The 20,635-nt window shown below is 33.0% G+C and overlaps 4 protein-coding genes and 1 long non-coding RNA gene across 7 annotated transcripts; 3 read left to right on the top strand and 2 right to left on the bottom strand.

The window, feature by feature from the left end:
• Window positions 1-64: 64 nt before the first annotated feature.
• On the bottom strand, window positions 65-1,926 carry LOC121115168 (uncharacterized). The gene is made up of 3 exons (XM_040709357.2): window positions 1,569-1,926; window positions 1,042-1,275; window positions 65-896 (listed from the first exon to the last, which is right to left on the bottom strand). The coding sequence occupies exons 1-3, from the start codon at window positions 1,871-1,873 to the stop codon at window positions 374-376; spliced, it is 1,062 nt and encodes a 353-aa protein (XP_040565291.1). The 5' UTR covers window positions 1,874-1,926; the 3' UTR covers window positions 65-373.
• Window positions 1,927-5,916: 3,990 nt separating this feature from the next.
• LOC121115169 (uncharacterized) lies at window positions 5,917-8,127 on the top strand. Its single transcript, XR_005863422.1, has 2 exons — window positions 5,917-6,497; window positions 6,561-8,127. It is a non-coding gene; the product is annotated as an uncharacterized lncRNA (long non-coding RNA).
• An 862-nt stretch (window positions 8,128-8,989) lies between these two features.
• On the top strand, window positions 8,990-11,065 carry LOC121115167 (corrinoid adenosyltransferase MMAB). 3 transcript variants are annotated; one of them, XM_071887421.1, is made up of 3 exons: window positions 9,403-9,854; window positions 9,923-10,259; window positions 10,340-11,065. In XM_071887421.1, exons 2-3 carry the CDS (start codon window positions 9,968-9,970, stop codon window positions 10,804-10,806), a joined length of 759 nt encoding a protein of 252 aa, XP_071743522.1. In that variant the 5' UTR covers window positions 9,403-9,854; window positions 9,923-9,967; the 3' UTR covers window positions 10,807-11,065. The 3 variants fall into 3 exon arrangements, with proteins under 3 accessions (XP_040565290.1, XP_071743522.1, XP_071743523.1); XM_071887422.1 differs by having other exon boundaries at window positions 9,754-9,835; XM_040709356.2 differs by having other exon boundaries at window positions 8,990-10,259.
• Window positions 11,062-15,253, bottom strand: Taf2 (TATA-box binding protein associated factor 2). Its single transcript, XM_071887229.1, has 8 exons — window positions 14,893-15,253; window positions 14,315-14,840; window positions 13,456-14,243; window positions 13,023-13,402; window positions 12,427-12,958; window positions 11,883-12,367; window positions 11,560-11,815; window positions 11,062-11,482 (listed from the first exon to the last, which is right to left on the bottom strand). Exons 1-8 carry the CDS (start codon window positions 15,064-15,066, stop codon window positions 11,147-11,149), a joined length of 3,477 nt encoding a protein of 1,158 aa, XP_071743330.1. The 5' UTR covers window positions 15,067-15,253; the 3' UTR covers window positions 11,062-11,146.
• Window positions 15,254-18,906: 3,653 nt separating this feature from the next.
• On the top strand, window positions 18,907-20,635 carry Grx3 (Glutaredoxin 3). Its single transcript, XM_040709354.2, has 2 exons — window positions 18,907-19,358; window positions 19,415-20,635. The coding sequence occupies exons 1-2, from the start codon at window positions 19,220-19,222 to the stop codon at window positions 20,521-20,523; spliced, it is 1,248 nt and encodes a 415-aa protein (XP_040565288.1). The 5' UTR covers window positions 18,907-19,219; the 3' UTR covers window positions 20,524-20,635.

The raw sequence follows: 20,635 nt of genomic DNA, 5'->3' as shown, positions 1-20,635 counted from the left end.
GGAAATAATTGCTACTGGATCGAGTCTTATCACATGTCTATTTAATAAAGCATACTCCCACAAGTATTAAACGAAAATATTTATTGGAAAACAAACATTTCATAATATAAAATTTTCACAATAGTATACAATTTTACGAAATAAATTATATAATGATTTAACAAAACCTTAATATCACTTTACAAATTATACTTTGGTTGAAATTGAGACCTTGAAAAATATAACGAGCATAATTTAACAATTTTTTTAACAATGGCGGGCCCCGAAAAGTAATGGCTAACAACAACTGTTCCATGAATTGGAATATCCAACTCAAGGACGGTCCATTATTGAGTTTTAGGGGTATGAGTCATGATGACCAAAACTATGAATGTTACTTTATTACTGGTTTCAAGAAATCGAACACAGGTTTCTTTTTTGGTATTACTACGAGGTCCAACTGTTGAGCAATAAAGTCTATTCTTTTTTTAATATGATTATCCTCACATTCAACGGTATTTAGAATTTGTATACACTTTTCAAGCTTTGATTTTGCCACAATGGCATCTCTCTCTTCGAGAGATTTGACAAAAGCTAATAAGTTTTCAATCTGACAAACAGATTCAATTTTCTCAGACTTACATATATGTTTAACTTTGTCTTGAGTGATGATTGTGTTCTGGTGATATAATTTAAAAGTTAAATTGTCAAATATTTTAAGAGATTGAGTAATTTGTGGAATTGTTTCATCATCAATGAAGCAAAAAAGCAGACTGTCTTCCTTTATTATTAGATGGGCACCAGGGGGCAAAGAACTGATATTTATAGTGTTTTCTATATCTAATAGAGATGAGAATGCCTCTTCTTTAAAATAAAAAACTTCTGTTTTTACTAAAGGCATCTTTCCATTTTGTAATCTGTAAAAAAAATAATGGAAACAATATTAGCAGGGTTTAAAAAAGACTATGGTAATTTACTTCATTATTCTAAACAAATTAATGAGGAAGATTTTTGAGTTATACCATTAACTCAACAAATAAATCCTGCGTACTATATATTTACCTAATATCTGAACTAGAACTAGTTCTTATACTTTTAGGAGTGGATTTATTCATAATTCGTATGCTAGGAGATTCTTCAAAAATAGATGGAACTGCATCGTTTTTTAAGAGACGGCGAGTGAGATTCATTGGTATTTTTCTATGAGGGTTTGAGTCTGTTCGTTCTACTTTATAGTCAGTTGGTTCGAAATGCTTGCTACAGACTCTTGAATTTATATTCGGTTGGTGATCTTTTCTAGAAAAATAGTCCATATCAGTAAATATTAATTAGTCTTTTGGTCTATATATAATGTATTTCGGTTAAAAAAATTATACATTTAATAAATTCGTTTCATAATTTATAGGTTTATAATTTGATACCAAATATTATTGAAATACAAAATAGTCATCACACTTAACACTATATAGAACGACGATGGAATCATTGTTACAAATAGTATGAAAATTATTCGTTATTTAAGGAAGGAGTACGTTATTTATACGTACTCCTTGACTTAAGTTAGCCTAATACGTGAAATATATTCAAACCTCTTTGACTTTCCCCTAGCAGCAGCCTTCACCACCTTTGATACAGTAGACCGATGTAGAGAGTTCTTTTTTGCAAATTCGGCCATGGACATGGTCGGGTTGGCCTCTAAAGCGTGTTTAGCAGCTTCTGGGGTTAGCTTGACTGGCCTACCGCTTCGAGGACGATCCTTGAGGCTGGATCCATCTTCCAGGCGCTTGCGCACGCGGTAGATGGTGTGCCGACTGACCCCGAGCTGCTTGACGATGTCAGAGGCGTCAAAACCGGCGTGGATCAAAGATGCAATCTCCAACCTTTTTGTTTCCATCTTTTACTTTGCCCAGAAGTGAGATATATTTGTTTACAATACAATATCACGTTTGAAAGATAACAACAGTCTTTAATCAATGTGCGCAACTTTATGATTGAAACTCTCTACACCTCTCAAAAAACTGTTAAAGAGGTGGTGCAAGACTTATTTTATATTTTTGATACCATTTTGACTTTGTCGTAAAATATGCAAATCTAATGTTCAAACCCTTGTCTTCCATAAAAAATAGTATTTTATTAACACTACGTCTAGACGAAGTTTCGGAGACATAGTCTTTTGAATTATCCCAAAACAGTTCATGTTACCTTTAAAGACGGTGGAATCATTTAAGTAGACATATATTTTTATTTGATCAAACAATTACTAGACACATTTAAAGATGGGATGTGTGTTTAAAAAAACAACAACTAAGAATAGCGATTAAAAAAAGAAAAATGGTTGATGGGTGTGCTCTTTCTTCTTTTTTGTTCATTATTTAATAGGTCGTCGTTGTGTTAACATCTCACTCTAAAAGAATAATTCATGCCTATCTTTGGTGTAAATTGATTTAAAAAGGCATAATAAAAAAATATATATAAGAACTTAAATATAATTATTAATTTTCCCTGTACTAATGCTATTTTTAATATAGAAGGTAATAATATACATTATCACCCCCCCCCAAAAGGCAGCTGATATTAACAATATTCTTAATTCAGTAATACCATGTCTCGCTCCCGCCTTGTCCTCGCACTCTAAGATAAATCCCATCTCTAGGTTACAAATTATCGGAATTCAATATTTTAATGTTTTGTACCATGCTAATATTTGTATTATAAAAATATATATATTATATTTATTCGGTCCAGTCCAGTCTTAGGACCGGTCTTATCAGTCCTTAGGACTGTCGGTCCTTGGAACTTTTTAATAAAAATATAGATTGTTTATTAAGCCAAATAAGATATATGAAATATGTATTAAGATTATTACAGATATCTTGCAAAAAATATTATATTTTTTCATTATAATACGAACATATTATATAATTACATAGTTATATAATTAATACTATTATAAAAAAAAATAAAGAGCACCCTGTTTGACGTCACGAGGGATCAATTTTACCTTCTTTATAAATCGACAAGTGGGTCCTGAGTTGGGCGAGTTAATGTAACTTAACTTAACTTAGATAAGTACATTAGTTAAGTTAATTAACTTTTAACTTAACTAGTTGATTATCTAAACAGCATTATTTTAACTATAAATTTACTAATTAATTTTTTATTTATCAAAATTAACTTTTAACTGAACTAGTAATTTTTTTAAACTGCATTATCTTAAATTTAACTTTCGCACACGTCGTTGAACGTGTTTCATTCCACATTAGCCTCCTTTGGTGGTTATTATACGAGCAAGATTCCTCGCATTGCTTTTTTGCTTCTAAATAGAAGTTGATGAATTTGAATCTCTATATATTTTTTTAGCGTTCAATTGGAAGTGGAGAAAATCCCTGCCAGCCAGACCGACAGAATAATCTTTATTATGTAGCCTTGATAAATTTCTCAATTGACTTGAACTTAAATAGTTACTATATAACATTGAAATTAACATTAACTTAACCAAATTTCGGTAAGTTAATTTAACTTAAATGACTCTAAAGTTAATAAACTTAACTAGTTAAAAAGATAAGTTAATTTGCTTATCATTGAGTAAGACTGGATGAGATAGGACTGGACCGCGGTCCTCGATCTTAAATAAGGACCGACATAATACTAGTATTATAAATATGTTGTGTACAAGTTGTAACTTGTAATTCTAAAGCACATTATAAAGTCCAAATGCCCACAGTTATATTATTCATAAATACAAAATAACCATGTAATTTTTATAGATCAAAATGAAATGATAGTATCAATTTATGGTTTGTAATGAGGGTGCCAGGTAATTTTTTTGTCTTACATCATTTCGTCTTAAAGCAATTTTGCCTGAAGGATATTGAGCCTTAATATTTAAATAAATGAGGTTTATATATACGTCGATACTGTATATTTTTGGTTGAAATGGATGTTTCCTTTGAATTTTCTCAATTAACAAATGTTAAATAATATAAAATGTTTTGTTTTCTGTTAGAATAATGATGGAATTAACTCTTGTCTCATATTATGCTTGGTCGTCAATCCATGAGTCTTTTCTAGTATGAATGATCCATATTGTATTATGACATTACTAATGTAGAAGTAATTTGCAATTCATCGTTTCGAATCGTTGTAGTGTTTATTTATTATTGCTTTTCTTAATATATCAATTTTATTACCTACTGTGTCTCTGATTCGAATTCATTACATAGTGAGATTTTGTTGGTCTATGCAATGAAATTTTGAGGGATGATTCCATTGTTTTTCGAAAAGAAAACAACTATTTAATGTGCTTTATAGAAATACACATAACATATTTTGATTAAAACATTCCAAAGGAACATCAATTTTAACAAAAAATTACAAAAATGACCTATAAATCTCATTTGTTTGTATATTAAGGCCAAATATCCTTGAGGGAAAATTACCTAGCCCCGGTAATCAGAATGCCCAATGATATAAATTTCAACTTTTACAATGTGTTTATACAAGTTGTAACTAGTAAAGACATCGCAACTTTTACAGAAGAACTAAATCGATCAGAATTGACTTTCGTATCATTTTTATTATGGCCAGTACAGTTTAGAAAATTTAGTCGGATCATTTTTTTAACGGCCAGCAGTCCGCTAAGGGAAGTACAGACATACCACCGTCGTTCTAGTGTTAACAAGTATTATAATTAAAATAATACTTTGCTATAGCCTTGATCCAATTATCAAGAAGGTGTTGATTTTTGAGCCTATGAAAAAAACTTCATTTCTATCGGTGTTGGAAACACTTTGGAACCCAACACGTAGCAGGCATTGTAACACGTCTTTTCCAATCAAATCTGAAAAGAATATATTATAAAAATCCATAGCTATTCACATAAAATATCAAATAATACATTTTTTGGAAAAAAAAATATCTGAAATTTACCACTATTCACAAAAAAAAAATCGATTTTTTTTCAAAATCCACAGCTGCTCACTAAAAATTAAAATTTTCAGAAAAAAAAATCAAATATTAAATTTCTTCGAAAAAAAGTTCAAAAATTAGATTTCAAATTATATTAAAAAGTGTTTTCATTGGTTCTGTATCTTGTTCTGAACTCGATATATTTCCATTTATACCCTGAAAAATTATGAGAACGTCACTATTCTTTGGACACCTTATAACTTATTCATAATACATAGTGATGAGAAATATCAATGTACACCCCCATAAAAAATAGGACCACTCAATAAAATACAAAATCGAACCAAAATCCTTGGATATGCATATTTTTTAAATAGGTATTTTTAAATAAAACATGGAATATTTTTCTATAATATAAGTTATGATAATTCTTATTACTCCGAATGATGGATAAGTCATAAGCGTTGAAATAACTACCGTTTATCAAGTATCACAGTAAATAAAGTTTCAAATATGTATTTTGAATTATATTTAAATTTCATCCCTTCCGTTAGCAGCAGCACCATGCCCTCAATTTGAGATTGAACTCTTGAAACTTAAATCATAATGATGGTTTGTTATTTTAAATAGATTTTTTAACACAAAGCTTAGGGGAAATTAGAGTGTTATCTTGGGATCCAGGAATAATCCCGAGAAATCATAACTATCTGAATAAAATGATATTTTTCATTTTTGATAGCATTAATAGAATGTAGATAGTTTACGATAAATCAAAAGTAACTGAATCAAGTACTTTAAATAGGTTCCTACGACTTACAAGTATATTGAGCGTAGAATTTCGTTGACACCAAAATGACTGTTATTTGTTGGATAAGCACAGAGTTATTGCACTTTTTCTAAAAGCCGAAAATTGAAATTTTATTTCACAGTTTTCAAAAAATGACGTCACATGTTCTTTTTGAATTTGATGTATATATCATTTATCAATTATCATTCATAATCATAACATTGGTTTATATGCGTTATTGCGTTACCTCACTAACACAAAAATCCACATAGTATTTTGTTCTCAGCTGTAGATTCCCTCATCTTGCTTGATACGCGATACGCTTCAATGCGTTGTTGAAGTGTGTATCGTTCCATTTTTATTAATGGAGTAGGTAGTACCTGTCAGATGTAAACAAATTAGAGCTTCAAAAGTGACATCTACCGAAATAGTGGGCTATTCAAAATTACACCTCTTATTGGAAAACCCTATAAATATTATATAATATTTAGAAATATATTCTAATGAGTTTAACATTTTATAATCAATATTGATTATTGATCTAAAAACTCAACTAAAAACTGTTCATTGAATATACAGGGTCGTTCAGGGAAATATGGAACATCTTTAATTTTATCTAGAACAATAAGGAAACCGTTGAACTTGGTTATTTCAACTTTAAAGTGAGAGATTGAGCCTTAGCTTTAAGTTAGTTGCAAAACTTTCAATTCAAAAGAAGTATTTACGATGTAGGAGACCCAAAGGAACATGATCATCGAATTTGCATGTGCGGGATACAGCTCAGCGTACATCAAGAAAAGGAAAACCCACTTCCAGATTCCTCGTAGGTCTGAAACGGTCCTTTAAGATATCTCCTGTCATTCCAATTAACCCTCTTTCCAAAAAGCGCCAAGTAATCCATGCAACAGTCTCCAGGGCCATAAACACTGACCTGGGGATGAAGTCACACCACCTCTACGAAAGACATATCCTTATAGAGAAATTGAAGGCCACCTGTGCTACCCACAAACGAAAATTACTGAACGATTTGAAGTCCCATGGTAACCGAATCAGCTTTTATTCGGATGATAAATAATGGACTGTCGAGAGATCCCACAACATTCAGAACGACAGATGGTTGTCCACAGAGAGAGCTAGTGTCCCTCACGTCTTTAAAACCAAGTTTTTGGCCAGCATCATGATCTTTGAGGGCATTGCGAGCAACGGCAGTGTCATACCGGTATCCTCTTTGAGCAAAAGGAGAGGGTGGGTGTCGGCAGGTACTGGGAACTCCTGCCTGACCAATGGTGTCGAGTTTCTGTTTCAACAAGACTCAGCCCCCTCTCACAAGGCCCGCAAGACACTAAAAATGTTTAAAGAAGAGAAGGCGTCATTTTCACACCCCCACACCTGGCCCTCTAACTCCCCCTATATGAATCCTATGGATTACTTCTTTTAGGTGGAGTTAGAGAGGAAGGTCTCTGCCAATTCACACAACAGCATCGACTCATTGAAGTCCCTTATCAAGTACTGGAACAAAGTCTACCCTGCAGACGTGGTCAAGACCTGCAAATCCTTTAGGCATCGTATCGAGCGAATGATTTTTTTTTTTTGTATTATTAGAAATTTTAAATACAATTTCAAACCTCTACTTGCTTCCCTCATTGATCAGGATGCAATTAAAGGTAGTCTGGATTTAATTGAACGACCTTGTAAAATTTTTATACATATACTAAGTGTCAAGAATTGCAATTATAACTATGTTACATAATCGAAGACAAAGAAGAACAATTAATAACTAATAATCAACGATTACATCCTTCAAGTAAACTTATACATATGCATACTAAACGTGAACTGGATTAATACAATTCATTAATCAAAGCTGTCTGCTATTTCTGACTATATAAAATACCCTTACTACTCAGTTAAAAATTACTTAATCCTTTAACTATCCCCTTAAGTATGTTCATCATAAGAAAAGATTTATTGAATTACTTCCAGGGACCGACGCACTTGGTGGAATTAAACTAAATTTCATTATTAAATACTAATACTTAAAGGAGAATAATTATGAAAACAGATTGAATCACCAAAGGAACACTTAATTACTTAAATCCTTTTTAATGAAGTTTTTAAAATTATAAATAGTATTAAAATTATTCATTTTTAAGATATCAAGATTTCCCACAAATTTCCCCGACGGTAAAAAACAAAGGGATCCCGGGAGACAATCACAAATCTATACTGCTAAGTTGCAGATATGGGGAACGATCAGAGCCTTACAATAATCATATATTTAATTAATAGCACGTATATTATTAATTATAAAGTATCTTTCATTAACTGAGGCCTGAATACATTTGTCAATTGATAATTTAATTATTATTTTTAATAGTACTGTCTATAGTTAAGCTATTGTTAGTCAGATACGTGAAATATGTGTACATAAAATAAACGATAGTTACAATTAATTTCCTAATTTTGTCATCAAGTAATTCTGTTCACTAAATTTTCAACATGACTGCATGAATGATTAAATAATTAAAACAATTTGAATTTCCTACTGAGAGTGGGAGTTGGCTAACAATATTTTTTCTCCTCCCACAAGTAGGCCGCCAATTTTAAAAGTAAATAAACGTTCCGACCCTGTCAATGATTACTACAAATATCTGGAGGTACATCCAATCTACTGCTCGCAACGTTATCGGTGGGTTTAATAACATTTTATGCAAAAAATAAAGTAGTAGGTTATAGACGTTATAGTCAATATGTACAATTTATTTTATTTTTCAAAACATAAATAATTACCTTTCCTTTATTTTTTATCACGTGACGTAATGTGCATCTCTACCTTATAATCAAAATTTTTAATCTAAAATAAAAACATTTTTCAATTAAAATAGATAATTAGACTTTTTACTAAGTTTTAGTAGGTTATATTATACGATGAATTGAAGAATCGATTTTGAAAGAGAATATACATGATGTTATACTTAATATATTAGAAGAAATTTTCGGCTAACTCCTTAAATACGGTGAAATAAACTCATGAATATAAACATCAAATACTTAAATATATTTATTATGTCTAATCTTAAATATACGTATGTGATATTTTAACAATGAAAATCAAACAGAACCATCCCAAATCTTATCAAATTAATATCTACAGCCTATATTTGTATACACTTTATTTTTTCATTAAAATGTTATTAAACCCACCAATGAGGTTGAGTAGTAGATTTGGTGCGACTCCAGATATTTATAAAATTATACCCCAGTATTATGTCATCAAAAAAGAGCATTTTCACTGACGTCATAGATTGCATCATAATTGAAAGAGACAATTTTTCAAAATATCAGGGTTAAACTCCATCAAATGGCATTATAAATCAAATAACTTTTTAACACTTGCATTGAATACTGTTTGAGGCCAATGTTGAAATCGTTATAACATAAGATATTTGATAAACAGAACAGAGGGATAACATTTTAATAGACAGTAAATATATGTCTTTTTACTACTTGGTCTCATTTTCATATCCAATAGTTCACTAATTTACTTAATAATTATAAAAAATAGGGTTTCATTGTTAAAAAACTTGGTTGTTTGGGTCCCTAAAATGTCCAACGTTACGTGAAAACGTTTTATAAGAAGCTGGTGCAATTTTATTTTTTACAACATGTGCGATGTCAATTGGTGCCCCAAAGCGCCAACTCAGAAGAAATGAGAGAGCTGCTTTAAAAAATAACAAGACGATCCTTATAGAAAAAAACACACTGAGTAGTTTGTTGTCAGTTCTCTGTATTTTCTACTTATTTTGCTCTTTATTGGTGTTCTGAACGTCAAATGCTTCGACTCAAATTAGTTTTATGCATTTTCCTATGTTGAATAGTTCCAAAAGTGGGGAAATATTGGCTAATTACCAAGTGAGGTTGGACTTATGAACTTTCCCCTGCGTTTGTGAAGGAGGAAAGGTTGCGAGATACAATAAATCAAGTGGAGCTGTTGGAAGAGGGACAAGCTAGAAATGATAGCTGCAATGTATGACATGGGTTGCCCAAACCATTTCATATCACATGATTATATCAAGAGGTGTGCTACACTTGCTTGAATCGGAATAAAAAATTTAAATTATTATATAAAAGCTAAAAGTTTGATAACTTTGATGACTTCCCGTAAGTCTTGCTCCTATGGGTAAAGAAAGAAAGTGAGACGGAGTTTGATATGACTCTATCACTAATCAGTATTCTTGCTTTTAGCAGTATTTTAATTTAATTGTTTTTCAATTGCGACATTTGCGAGATAGAATGGCCCTAAGTGTGCGACTTCTACGGAGTTCCCCTCTACTTTGTCGAGCTCTTCCGATCCGATCCTACTCTACTCCGGTGGAGGAACCCCAGACAACAAAAAACCGTAAATCCAGCAAATATCCGAGAATCTACACAAGGACAGGAGATAAAGGCACGTCCTCTCTTTATACGGGAGAACGGAGAGAGAAATCAGATGTGGTCTTTGAAGCTCTAGGCACAACAGATGAACTCTCATCCCACATTGGACTTGCTTATGCATACGCGGCTGAAAATGGACACCCCTATCTTGGTACGTACATCCTTTTCTTTCCATTCATTTTACTTTTTATCCCTAACCAAGACAAATTGATGATATTCAATCTCTTACAGATAATTTAGAGCGCATTCAGTGCCTTCTTCAGGATATTGGATCAACTATAGCAACACCCAAGTCTTCCGCTCGGGATACGCATTTAAAAAAGACTGAATTTAATCCTGAGCATACTCAAGAATTGGAAGAGTGGATTGATGAATATTCTAAGAACTTGCCTCCATTAAAAAATTTCATTCTTCCTGGAGGTGGGAAAACAAGTGCTTCCCTACATATTGCACGCTCTGTTTGTCGTCGCTCGGAACGTCGTGTGACTCCTCTAGTGTTGGAGGGCCAAATGGAAGGAGAAGCTCTCAAATATCTCAATCGACTTTCCGATTTCTTATTTACCATAGCTAGATTTGCAGCACGACTTGATAAAATGCAAGAAACTATTTATACGCAACCCGGAGATGAAACTAAATACGAGTCAGGGTCAGACGGCGTTTGGAAAATCAAAAAGAAGTCGAAAAATAAAGATGTGTAGTTAAGATCTTTGATGTAAAGGGCATACGATTCTTCTGCTTCCAGTGATTTTTATTGTACAATTGTGCGGCAGATTTGTATTCCTCTACAAATTATCCAATAATAATATGTTATGAATGAAATGGTATGCTTCATACAATGAAGTTGAACAAAGCTGAATGTATCAATACCAACACACAAATTATTAATTCATATTTACTCAATTACTGTATTAATATATCGTAAATCAATTGTCAAATAATATTAATATTCAAAATTTATTTTAAAGTAAGATGTTTTATTTCGTTTAAATTCAAATGGATGTATGTCAATTCCTTTGGAATTACGTTATTATTAAACTTTTACAAGGTCATGTCATGATCAGGACTATTCGAAGGACTTGGACTCGAACTACCCGAGCTCAAACCTTGAGAAGCCTCATTCATGCCTAATGTGTCTCCAGGAGCGGACTGTTTCTTGTGCTTGGAAGCGGATCCTGACTTGTGTTCATGTTTATGCTTCTTATGCTTGTGTTTGTGACGTTTCTTGTCTTTTTTCTTTTTCTTCTCTTTGTGAGGTTTGTGAGAAGGTTCTCCGTTACTGTCGTCAGCTATAGGAGTAGTGGGTAATGAGGAGGGATCATCCAGGTTGAAATATTCAGGGATATCTGCGGTTGCAAGCAAAGGCCTACCAGTATCCTATAAACAAATTATGATATATATTTAATAAAGCTTCAATTGATTAATAATAATCAATTTAATTAGATGTATTTACAACAGGTTTTTCGTCCTCTTTCTTTATGTGTATAGGGGACATTGATCCTAGTTGGTCGTACTTCCTTTTTTCTGCTCTTGGTATCGTGAAACTTTTTTTTATCCGCCTTGCTAGTTTTGTCTTCTTGAACTCTTTGGGGTGCTAGAATTGCTTGTAATTCAGGCAATGGCATACATACTGGCTTTTTTCTTCCATAAAGTTTGAAATATATGTCAACAATATCACAGCGTAGTCTACTATCATACCAAAACTTTGTACTAAAAATAACATACGATCAAGGTACGAATCAAAATGACATAAAAAAAAAAAATTAGCAACACTTACTTCATGAGACTCCAGAGTCTTTCCACAAGTTGATAACGATCATTTTTATGGTTCTTAGCTCTTTCAAAGAAGGGATTATCCACGATAAGTCGACATAACTTGTGTCTAATAAACGGTACAGGATCATTTTCAATAATCTTCAGTAAATGATCAATGTCATCACTCTTCCCCTCAAGACTCGTAAAATCCACTAAACATTCAAGGGCACATATCCGTATATCAATAAATTGGCCATAAGTGGCATAGTCTCTAAATAGTGAAGGATTTGGTGGCAAATGCCCTGTTTTCTGTAACTTTCTTATCGCTCTAAGGCAAGATACCGTGACAGTATACTTGTAACAGGGAAGCAATTTTTCCAAATTAAGAAATCTAGTTATTTCCTCAAGAATAAGTTTAGTATCAGGAGATAAAGATTCAGCAGTAATGGCGCTTTCATTTTCAATGACAGATACTACAGGTGTAACAGTATGCCCGAGGGCCTCGACCTATTAATAAAAAAATAATCATAATAAGGAGACACTATTGGTATTATATCAATGCATACCAATGCAGCGCGGTAGTAGTTATCTGCATGAGAGTTCTTTGAATTATCATTATACTTGAACAAATCCAAAAGGAATTTCAAAACTTCAGGAGGACATATTCTATGAGCATTTCTAAGTTTAGCCATAGCAACGGGGATTTCTTTTTGAAGAAAGTAACTTTGAAGATTAGAGAAGTCATTTTGCTTTATAATGTGACCAGCTGCAAAAGAGCCATAAAGCTTTTTAAACATGAGAAGCATGGGTGGAGGACCTTCCCAACTAGATGCCATAGCATTTGCTACTTTTGCTAAACAATGAGTTGATTGACATCGTACTTTATAAAAACATTGCTCGTCCTCAATTATATCTCTCAACGCTTTACTCGTATTATTGGAGGGGAAATTTTCCAAAGAAATTACTGCTTCACTTTGGGCAGTTACGTCACGTTCATGTCGAAGCTGATATTGCCATTGGAAATCTGGCTGACGAATATCCAATGAACGAATAAGTTGCATATCTGGATCAACACGAATCCATAGAATAGGAGAATCACTAAAAATATATGGAATGAAAAAAAAATATGTATAATAAAAAAAAATCAAATATTATAACATACTCCATTGCTGAGAGATCCATGTCGACTTCCTCATTATTTTGTAGAGGAATTTTTTTCTTTTTATTTCGACGCGATTTAGAATGGCAAGTTATATCATGTTTGGAGTGAATATTTTCTACAGCTAGAGTATAACTAAACCAACCGTCCAACTCTTGTACAGCAACTGTAACCTGACCAACATATCTACGTATTCCTCTATGTCCTTGATGGGCAGCATCTTGATTTATCTGCATCTCAATTGTATTCCTTTTACGATTAAAAACGAACTCCATATGAAATCTGGCATGCCCTCCGGTACGCACCCATTGGTCCATGAATACTCCCATGTCCTTACCCGTCACAGTGAAAATGGAGCGTGTAAAAACTAGAGTATTAATGATCTATAAAGTATAAAATATATTAGACAATATAACTAAATATTTTAATATGTTACCATATTACTCCACGAGGAAACATTTTGCTTGGATTGGGCAACAGCATTAGAGGCTAATGAAAGTTGTTTGTTCAGAACTTGAATAAGCTGCATATCACCTATACGGTTAGCCAACATTCTAACAACTAGATGAGCTTTTAAAGCGTACATTTCCATATATTCTGGAGAACATGTATTGACATTTGTCGTCTGAAATACAAATTGGTTTTCTTCTTTAGTTGGTTCCCTCTGCTGTTCACCTCGAACAGGAGGTGGTGCAGGAGGTTGACTGCTGTCCAGGATTATACCTCCATACTTTTCTTCATAGTTGACTACTTTGTCCATCTGAGTATGAATCATATTTCGGTATTCGTTATTTCCAAACGTTTTTCGAATATAAAGCCCCATTAAATACTTAGAAATGCCTTTATTGAGCCAAATATCCGACCATCTCTCAGTTGTTATAAAACAACCAAAGAACTGAGCAGCAACTGCTTCTGCTCCGATTCTTCGAGTAAGATATGTTTGGTCAATGATGGCCGTAGAATGTAAAAGTGTCGTACTCATAATAGACATAGTACTGTAGGCAGCTACTTCCGAATATGCCTCATCAACAAAAACTTGCTTATAGCAGGAATAGGGAAATGTTGTCAAAAGGGTTGTTTCGTAGTACTCAATACTCTCATGAAGATTTTTGACTGTTGCCTTCAAAACAGGAAGGAGATGAGGAAGGCAAAAGTGAGTTACTTCATTCATATTTGGATCCACCCAAATTTCAAAAGGTCCAACCGCCAATGCGATATTTGGAGCTGTAAATGTTAGAATGATAAAGTTAAAAATGTGCGCCCCTCATCACTTGATATAGTAGTGCGTTTCTTACCAGCTGTAGGTACATTAAGGGAATAATGAAAAGTCTTCCTTTTAAAATCCGGAGTGTAAACTGTCTCTGTCAAATCCCCTGATGCAACGGCAATCATGTTTTCATCCACTGTAAATTCCAACTTCCATGTACACAGCTCAGACAATGTATCAATGCAGGGAAACCAGAGACGGGAGGCACTCTCCTCATACGAACAAGTAAATAAATGTGCATAGGACATTTCATCCTTGGGAACTACAAAATGAACTCCGCCCTGCGGCTCTTCAAGAGAGAACTCAATCCCAACTTTGAGTAGCTTTTCCGAGGAGACGAATCCTCTTTGATAGGCCTCACTCGGGATTCGGATATTCAACTCCCCGCCATTCAAATCCGGATCCACTAAATTACAACTCGACAAATGAGCTTCGCTGAAAGACTCCAAGTTTTTCTGTGGAGTGTCTCCTTCAAAGACCTCCAAAATGGGGTCACAATACTGAAAAGGCGCCTCCAATTCATTGTTTAAGCAAACGCGGTACACACGACATTGCTAATGAGGGGGAAATACAATATTAATTAATCATTAACATATGTCCATTTACTTTGGCATTCAGACGAATATGCTTGAGATTCTCTTTGCTTGGCTTTAAGGTGAGTTCCACATAGCCGATTATGGATTTCGTGGAAAAGTTGATTCCTGTCAAGGATATCAACTGATGGATCAGCTTGTAGTGCCGAATAGAGTTAGAAGCTTTGGATTTCGCTGCGGAGCTCATTTTATTTCTTTCATTCCATCGTATCCAGTAGTTCCGGAGGAGGGAAAAAGTTTCGAGACTACACTACTAATAATTCTCTTCAAATTAAAAATTTATATTTTGGTTTTTACGTCAAAGAATAACAATAAATATGTCAATGAAGTCAAAAATACAAACATCAAATTCAATGGCACAGCTTAGCGACTATGACGTCAAATATTACGAATAACCACCAATGAGATTCCATTTCACAACTATGAGTTACATAAAACAGAGATCAATGAATTATATGAAATACTCTAAAATTATTTTTATACTCTCTTCAGAAGCATTAATAGGTTTCTCCTGTTCTTCTTCAGGGGCGTCCCCAGAGAGGAGGGGGGCTGGAGGGGATGTAGCCCTCTAATCAAGGATTTTTTTTTAAATTTCGTCAGAATGAAAAAATTTTAAGCGAAAATTGGAGTAAAAAATTTCTGTGAGGATTTATTTTCTATAAAAAAAAGGACTCAATGACAAATGATGCTTACAATTAGGAAGGTTCCATAGGCCAATGAGGCATAGTTCTTCATTGCCTGTATATTTTTATAAGTGTATTATATTTCAATTTAACCAAATTTTTATAATGACAACATTAACTATTACACAATATATTATATCCTAGCCAATTTCTGCAACTGTGCTTGAGCAAATCCATTTTCTATCAAACTATCATATTTCAAAAATCGTCAATCAGTAATAACCATCTACTCAGCACTTTTTTCAATCAAATTACATCAAAGTTCTTTAATATGTTTACTAAAATTTTGGTTTTTGAAACATGGAAAAAAAAGTGTTTGAAAAAATTATTCCACTGAGAATTTTATTTTTCAAAAGTTTGATTGAATTGAAGCTCTATATTATTTTCAGTTGTTAAAGTCAGTGTATATTGTTTATAATCAGGCTTGTAAGCGTTCCGTTCAGGGTTCCAATTATAACGTAGTACCAGGCTTGTACAGTATACAGACATACAATAGCGCATTCATTAAATGAAGCTATACATTTTTTTTAGTCATGAAAAAGTCGGATACTCAAAATGAAATTGAATGTAGAAAAAGTCAATGGGAATTATTAAAAAAAAAATCAGACTCAAGTTCAAAACACTTATAACTGACTAAAAATTACAATTGTTTTATTTTCACAGAAATAGAATAGCTATGTCAACTGTGATTCAATAATATCGATCTTCTCTTAATCCCATATCTAAATATAGATGAATTAAGTCATAATTAATTATTCAAATCTATTATATATAACTCATGAATAAATCTTAATAGTGCTGAGTCATAAAATTGCATATTTGTAGAATGTCAACCCAAAAGGAAGCTAGAATAATTTTTCTCAAATTATTTCTTAATTATAGTTTATTTCAATAAACAAATGGTTTTGATTAATCCTTTGGAGGTACCGCTAATTGTACTTAAATTAGGTATATATGATTCGTGTATTTTTCATAAAAAGAAATTTTTTTTTTCACTAAACCCTGACATGTAGGTGACATTGAAAAAATACATTGCAGCCAAGATTAATATAAATACCATTAACCTTGATTGCAACCAGTAAAATTAAACATATTATCTAACTCAAATATCCACTCAATGTGGAAATACTTTAAATCCATACGAAAAATTACAGCCAAAAATAAAAAACAAAGTGCGTGAGATTGTGTTTCTTTTAGTACAAGATAAATTAAATTATTACTGCGTAAAAGGTACATAAATAATAGTTATGTGCTTTTTAGAATGGTTAACTCTAAAATATACATGCATATTAATATCAGGGGTATCTGCTAGGGGGAAACTCTAGGTCCCTCCTCAATTTCAAAAATTGCTCCTGAATTTGCATTGTCGTGTTTCAAGGATACTTATCCCGTGGGCAACTATACCCATTCTGAAATTACTATCACCTATTGGAACGGAACGCTAAAATCTCATTTAAAGCATTCAGCTTTCATAAAAAAGAAAAAAAAATCCGTTCCGTTCAGCGTTCCGTTTATTGAACGCACGTTCTATGGAACGCTGTTCAATTTTGCTTTCCATTCACAATCCTGTAAAAATTATTTTGCACTTCAGTCAAAATATGTGCACGCCAAAAATAGAAATAATTCCATATTAATTAATCATTATTCATTTATTTCAGTGTTCCTTTCATAAAACGTCAGGATTTCATCATCGACCGGACAAGTGCATTAACTTATAGAGCGTTATCACGTGATGCCACAATTTTGATGTGTGTCATTTTGAGGCCTAAACAACCAAGTTTTATAACAATAAAAACCCTTTTTGATTAATATTAAGGAAAATAATGAACTATTGAGCGTAAAAATGGGACCAATAAATAAAAGGACTTGCACCTTACTGTCTATAAAAATTTAATCCCTCAATTACCTAGTTTTATTATATATTTGATCCTATATCCATTAAAAATATGTCATGACATCATTATACAATCATATTAGATAAGAAATAACTATTATAATGGAAAGAATAAGAGATTTTTATCGAACCATTCTCGTCCCTAATCGATCACAAAAAAAAAAGTACAAATTTAGCCCTATTTAGGGATTTTCAGTAGATATTACTTTGATTTAATTCAAGAATTATTGTTCATTTATTGGCATTAAGTGGTATGTAATCCAAGTGTTAAGTCTTTTCTTATTATTAAAGGAATTTGATGGAGATTTATTGGAAATCTTTTCATTTTAAGTAGTTAAAATATCAACATTGAGGCCCCAGGATGGCATCTCCTACAATTATGATGCAATTTATAACGCCAGTGAAAATGCTCTATGCAATAACTATTTATCTTGGGGCATTTATTTATTTTATAATATCCGAATAATAATTCGGATGTAAATAAATAAAGTTCTTTTAATTCCTTAATAAAACATTCATTACAAGTATTCTTAACTAATATTAAGATAGGAAAAATAGGCTTTAGTTGGTCAAAAAAGTAAGGAAAATAGAGAGTCTACATTTCATGATTAAAGTTTAATTACACCTAATGTATTTTCAGAGTTGTATAATTTATAATATTTATATAATATTTTCTAGTATTAATATTTGAAAAAAAAATGAGCTGAGCAGCCTACGAAGTGATGAAACGAGTATTCATTAGCATTCACGGGCTACAGGAAAGCTACTTCGCCACAAGATGTCGCTTTTGAGATACCAAAATTGTAAATGACTTTACTTTATAAAGTATTGAGAGTGGTGATGGGAATTCCGGCTCTTTTAGCTCCCAAACGGATATTTTAAGATTTTTTTGTTTTATGAGAGTTCTGCTGCAAAAATCCACCCCCCCACCCCCCAAAAAAATCCCTCCTTTTTTCGCTTCAAATTTCATCGTGACGAAAAAATTTTATAATAAAAAGGCAAAACATCCATCTTTTGGTATGAGTCGTCGTCTTCCGTCGTTCACTTCAAAGAGCCGTTATGTTCGCGAACGACACATCACTAATTGAGAGTATTATTTTAAAAATATATAAACCTAGTCAGTAGTCATTTCATCTGGATTTTCAGTATTGTTGAGTCTTTATAATAGACATAATTTACATAAAGTAGTATACAATAAAAGCGTTAAATCTTTTTTTATTCTGAAAGTCATTTGATGAAGTTTCATCAATGATTATTGGAAATTTGTCCATAATATGTAGTAAAAATAAAAACTTTGAGCCCCAAGATTGTGTCTCCTTACATCATCATCATCATTTGAACAGGAAGTTCAAATTTCACATTTCAATTTACCATTGATGAGCTACTTAGTTTTTTTATCTAATTATTCTACTTTTCTCGTCTCTAATAGATAAAAAAAAAGTATAAATCTAGGCATATTTATGGATGTTCAATATATATTTCGATAAAATTTATTACGTCAGTGCAAATGTTCAAATTCTATATATTTTTTTCTCTGCTATTATGACGTTCCCTACTGAACAAAAAAGTATTCTCGTAGCCAATCCTGTTATTTACGCCAATCGATCACGTGTTCATCGTTTCGCCAACATGAGTTACACGGCCTGTAGTGGCATGGCCGGTCGTTCTCTCTTTCTTTCTCATTCTTTTGCTAGTAACTGAATATTTTTTCTTTTGAATCTGGAACGTGTTGGGAGTTAAATAATTATTGAGTTATCGTCGTTATGAGTGTGGGCGATATAAAATCCGCGGATGAATTCCGTCAGATAATTAAGGAGGATCAAATCACTCTGGTTCACTTTTGGGTTCCATGGGCCAAAGAATGCCCAGTGATGAATGAGGCTCTGGAGGAGTTGGCCAAGGGTATGTATGTCAATGATGTCTGTGGCACTTGTTACTGATTTAATCTATTCTTTCAGTGGAGCAAGAAGCCGCTATCTACCGCTTACACGCGGAGGATGTGCTGGACATTCCCAGCGAGTATAAGGTGACTGCAGTTCCTACCTTCATCTTCTATTCCAAAGGACAAGTCCTCGAAAGAATCGACGGAGCTTATTCCATCAAAGTTGTCAATTCCTTAAAGCGCCTCTTGAATTCGTCCCCCCAAGACAAAATCTCACAGCGTTGCAAAGCTCTCATCAATTCAGAACCCGCTATTCTTTTTATGAAAGGACATCGGGATGAGCCCAAATGCAAATTCAGTCGTGCTGCCATTGCAATCCTCAATTCATATAATGCGGACTATGGCGTATTTGACATTCTCCTCGATGATCAAATCCGGGAAGGTTTGAAAGAATATTCCAATTGGCCCACTTATCCTCAACTCTACGTCAAAGGCGAACTTATTGGAGGTGTCGACATCATGAAGGAAATGCATGAGACAAAAGAGCTGGAAGAAATCCTCCCAAAAAAGAAGGATTTAAATGTCAGATTGAAAGAACTCATTAACCAATCCCCCATCGTTATTTTTATGAAAGGAAACCCAAGCACGCCAAAATGTGGGTTTAGCAAACAACTTATGGAAATGCTGAAGCCTTTAAATGTTACTTTTACTACCTTTGATATTTTGGAGGATGAAGAAGTTCGCCAAGGGCTTAAGACTTATTCCAATTGGCCTACATATCCTCAACTCTACGTTAATGGCGAGCTCATTGGAGGTCTCGACATCCTAAAGGAAATGAACGAGACAAAGGAACTGGAAGCAATCCTTCCAAAAAAGAATAATTTAAATGCGAGATTGAAAGAACTCATTAATCAATCCCCCATCGTTATTTTCATGAAAGGAAACCCGAACACGCCAAAATGTGGGTTTAGCAGACAACTCATGGAAATGTTGAAGCCTTTAAATCTTAAATTTACTACCTTCGATATTTTGGAGGATGAGGAAGTTCGTCAAGGTCTAAAGACTTATTCCAATTGGCCAACATATCCCCAGATTTATGTGAAAGGTGAGCTCATTGGAGGATTAGACATTATTAAAGAACTTCAAGAAACTTCTGAGCTGCTATCAACTTTGAGTATTGAATAAAGTTATAAACATATTGAATATGTTGAAAATGTAGAGTGTTATATGGACTCTGTTTATTTGATTTTTTTTTTTTTGAAATATATATCAACATCTATTCGTTTGTATTATTCAA

The sequence above is a fragment of the Lepeophtheirus salmonis genome, chromosome 3 (genome assembly GCF_016086655.4).
Source record: "Lepeophtheirus salmonis chromosome 3, UVic_Lsal_1.4, whole genome shotgun sequence".
Classification (NCBI taxonomy): domain Eukaryota; kingdom Metazoa; phylum Arthropoda; class Copepoda; order Siphonostomatoida; family Caligidae; genus Lepeophtheirus; species Lepeophtheirus salmonis.
Note: the sequence above shows the minus strand (reverse complement) of the source record. Positions and strands in the feature narration are given on the sequence as shown.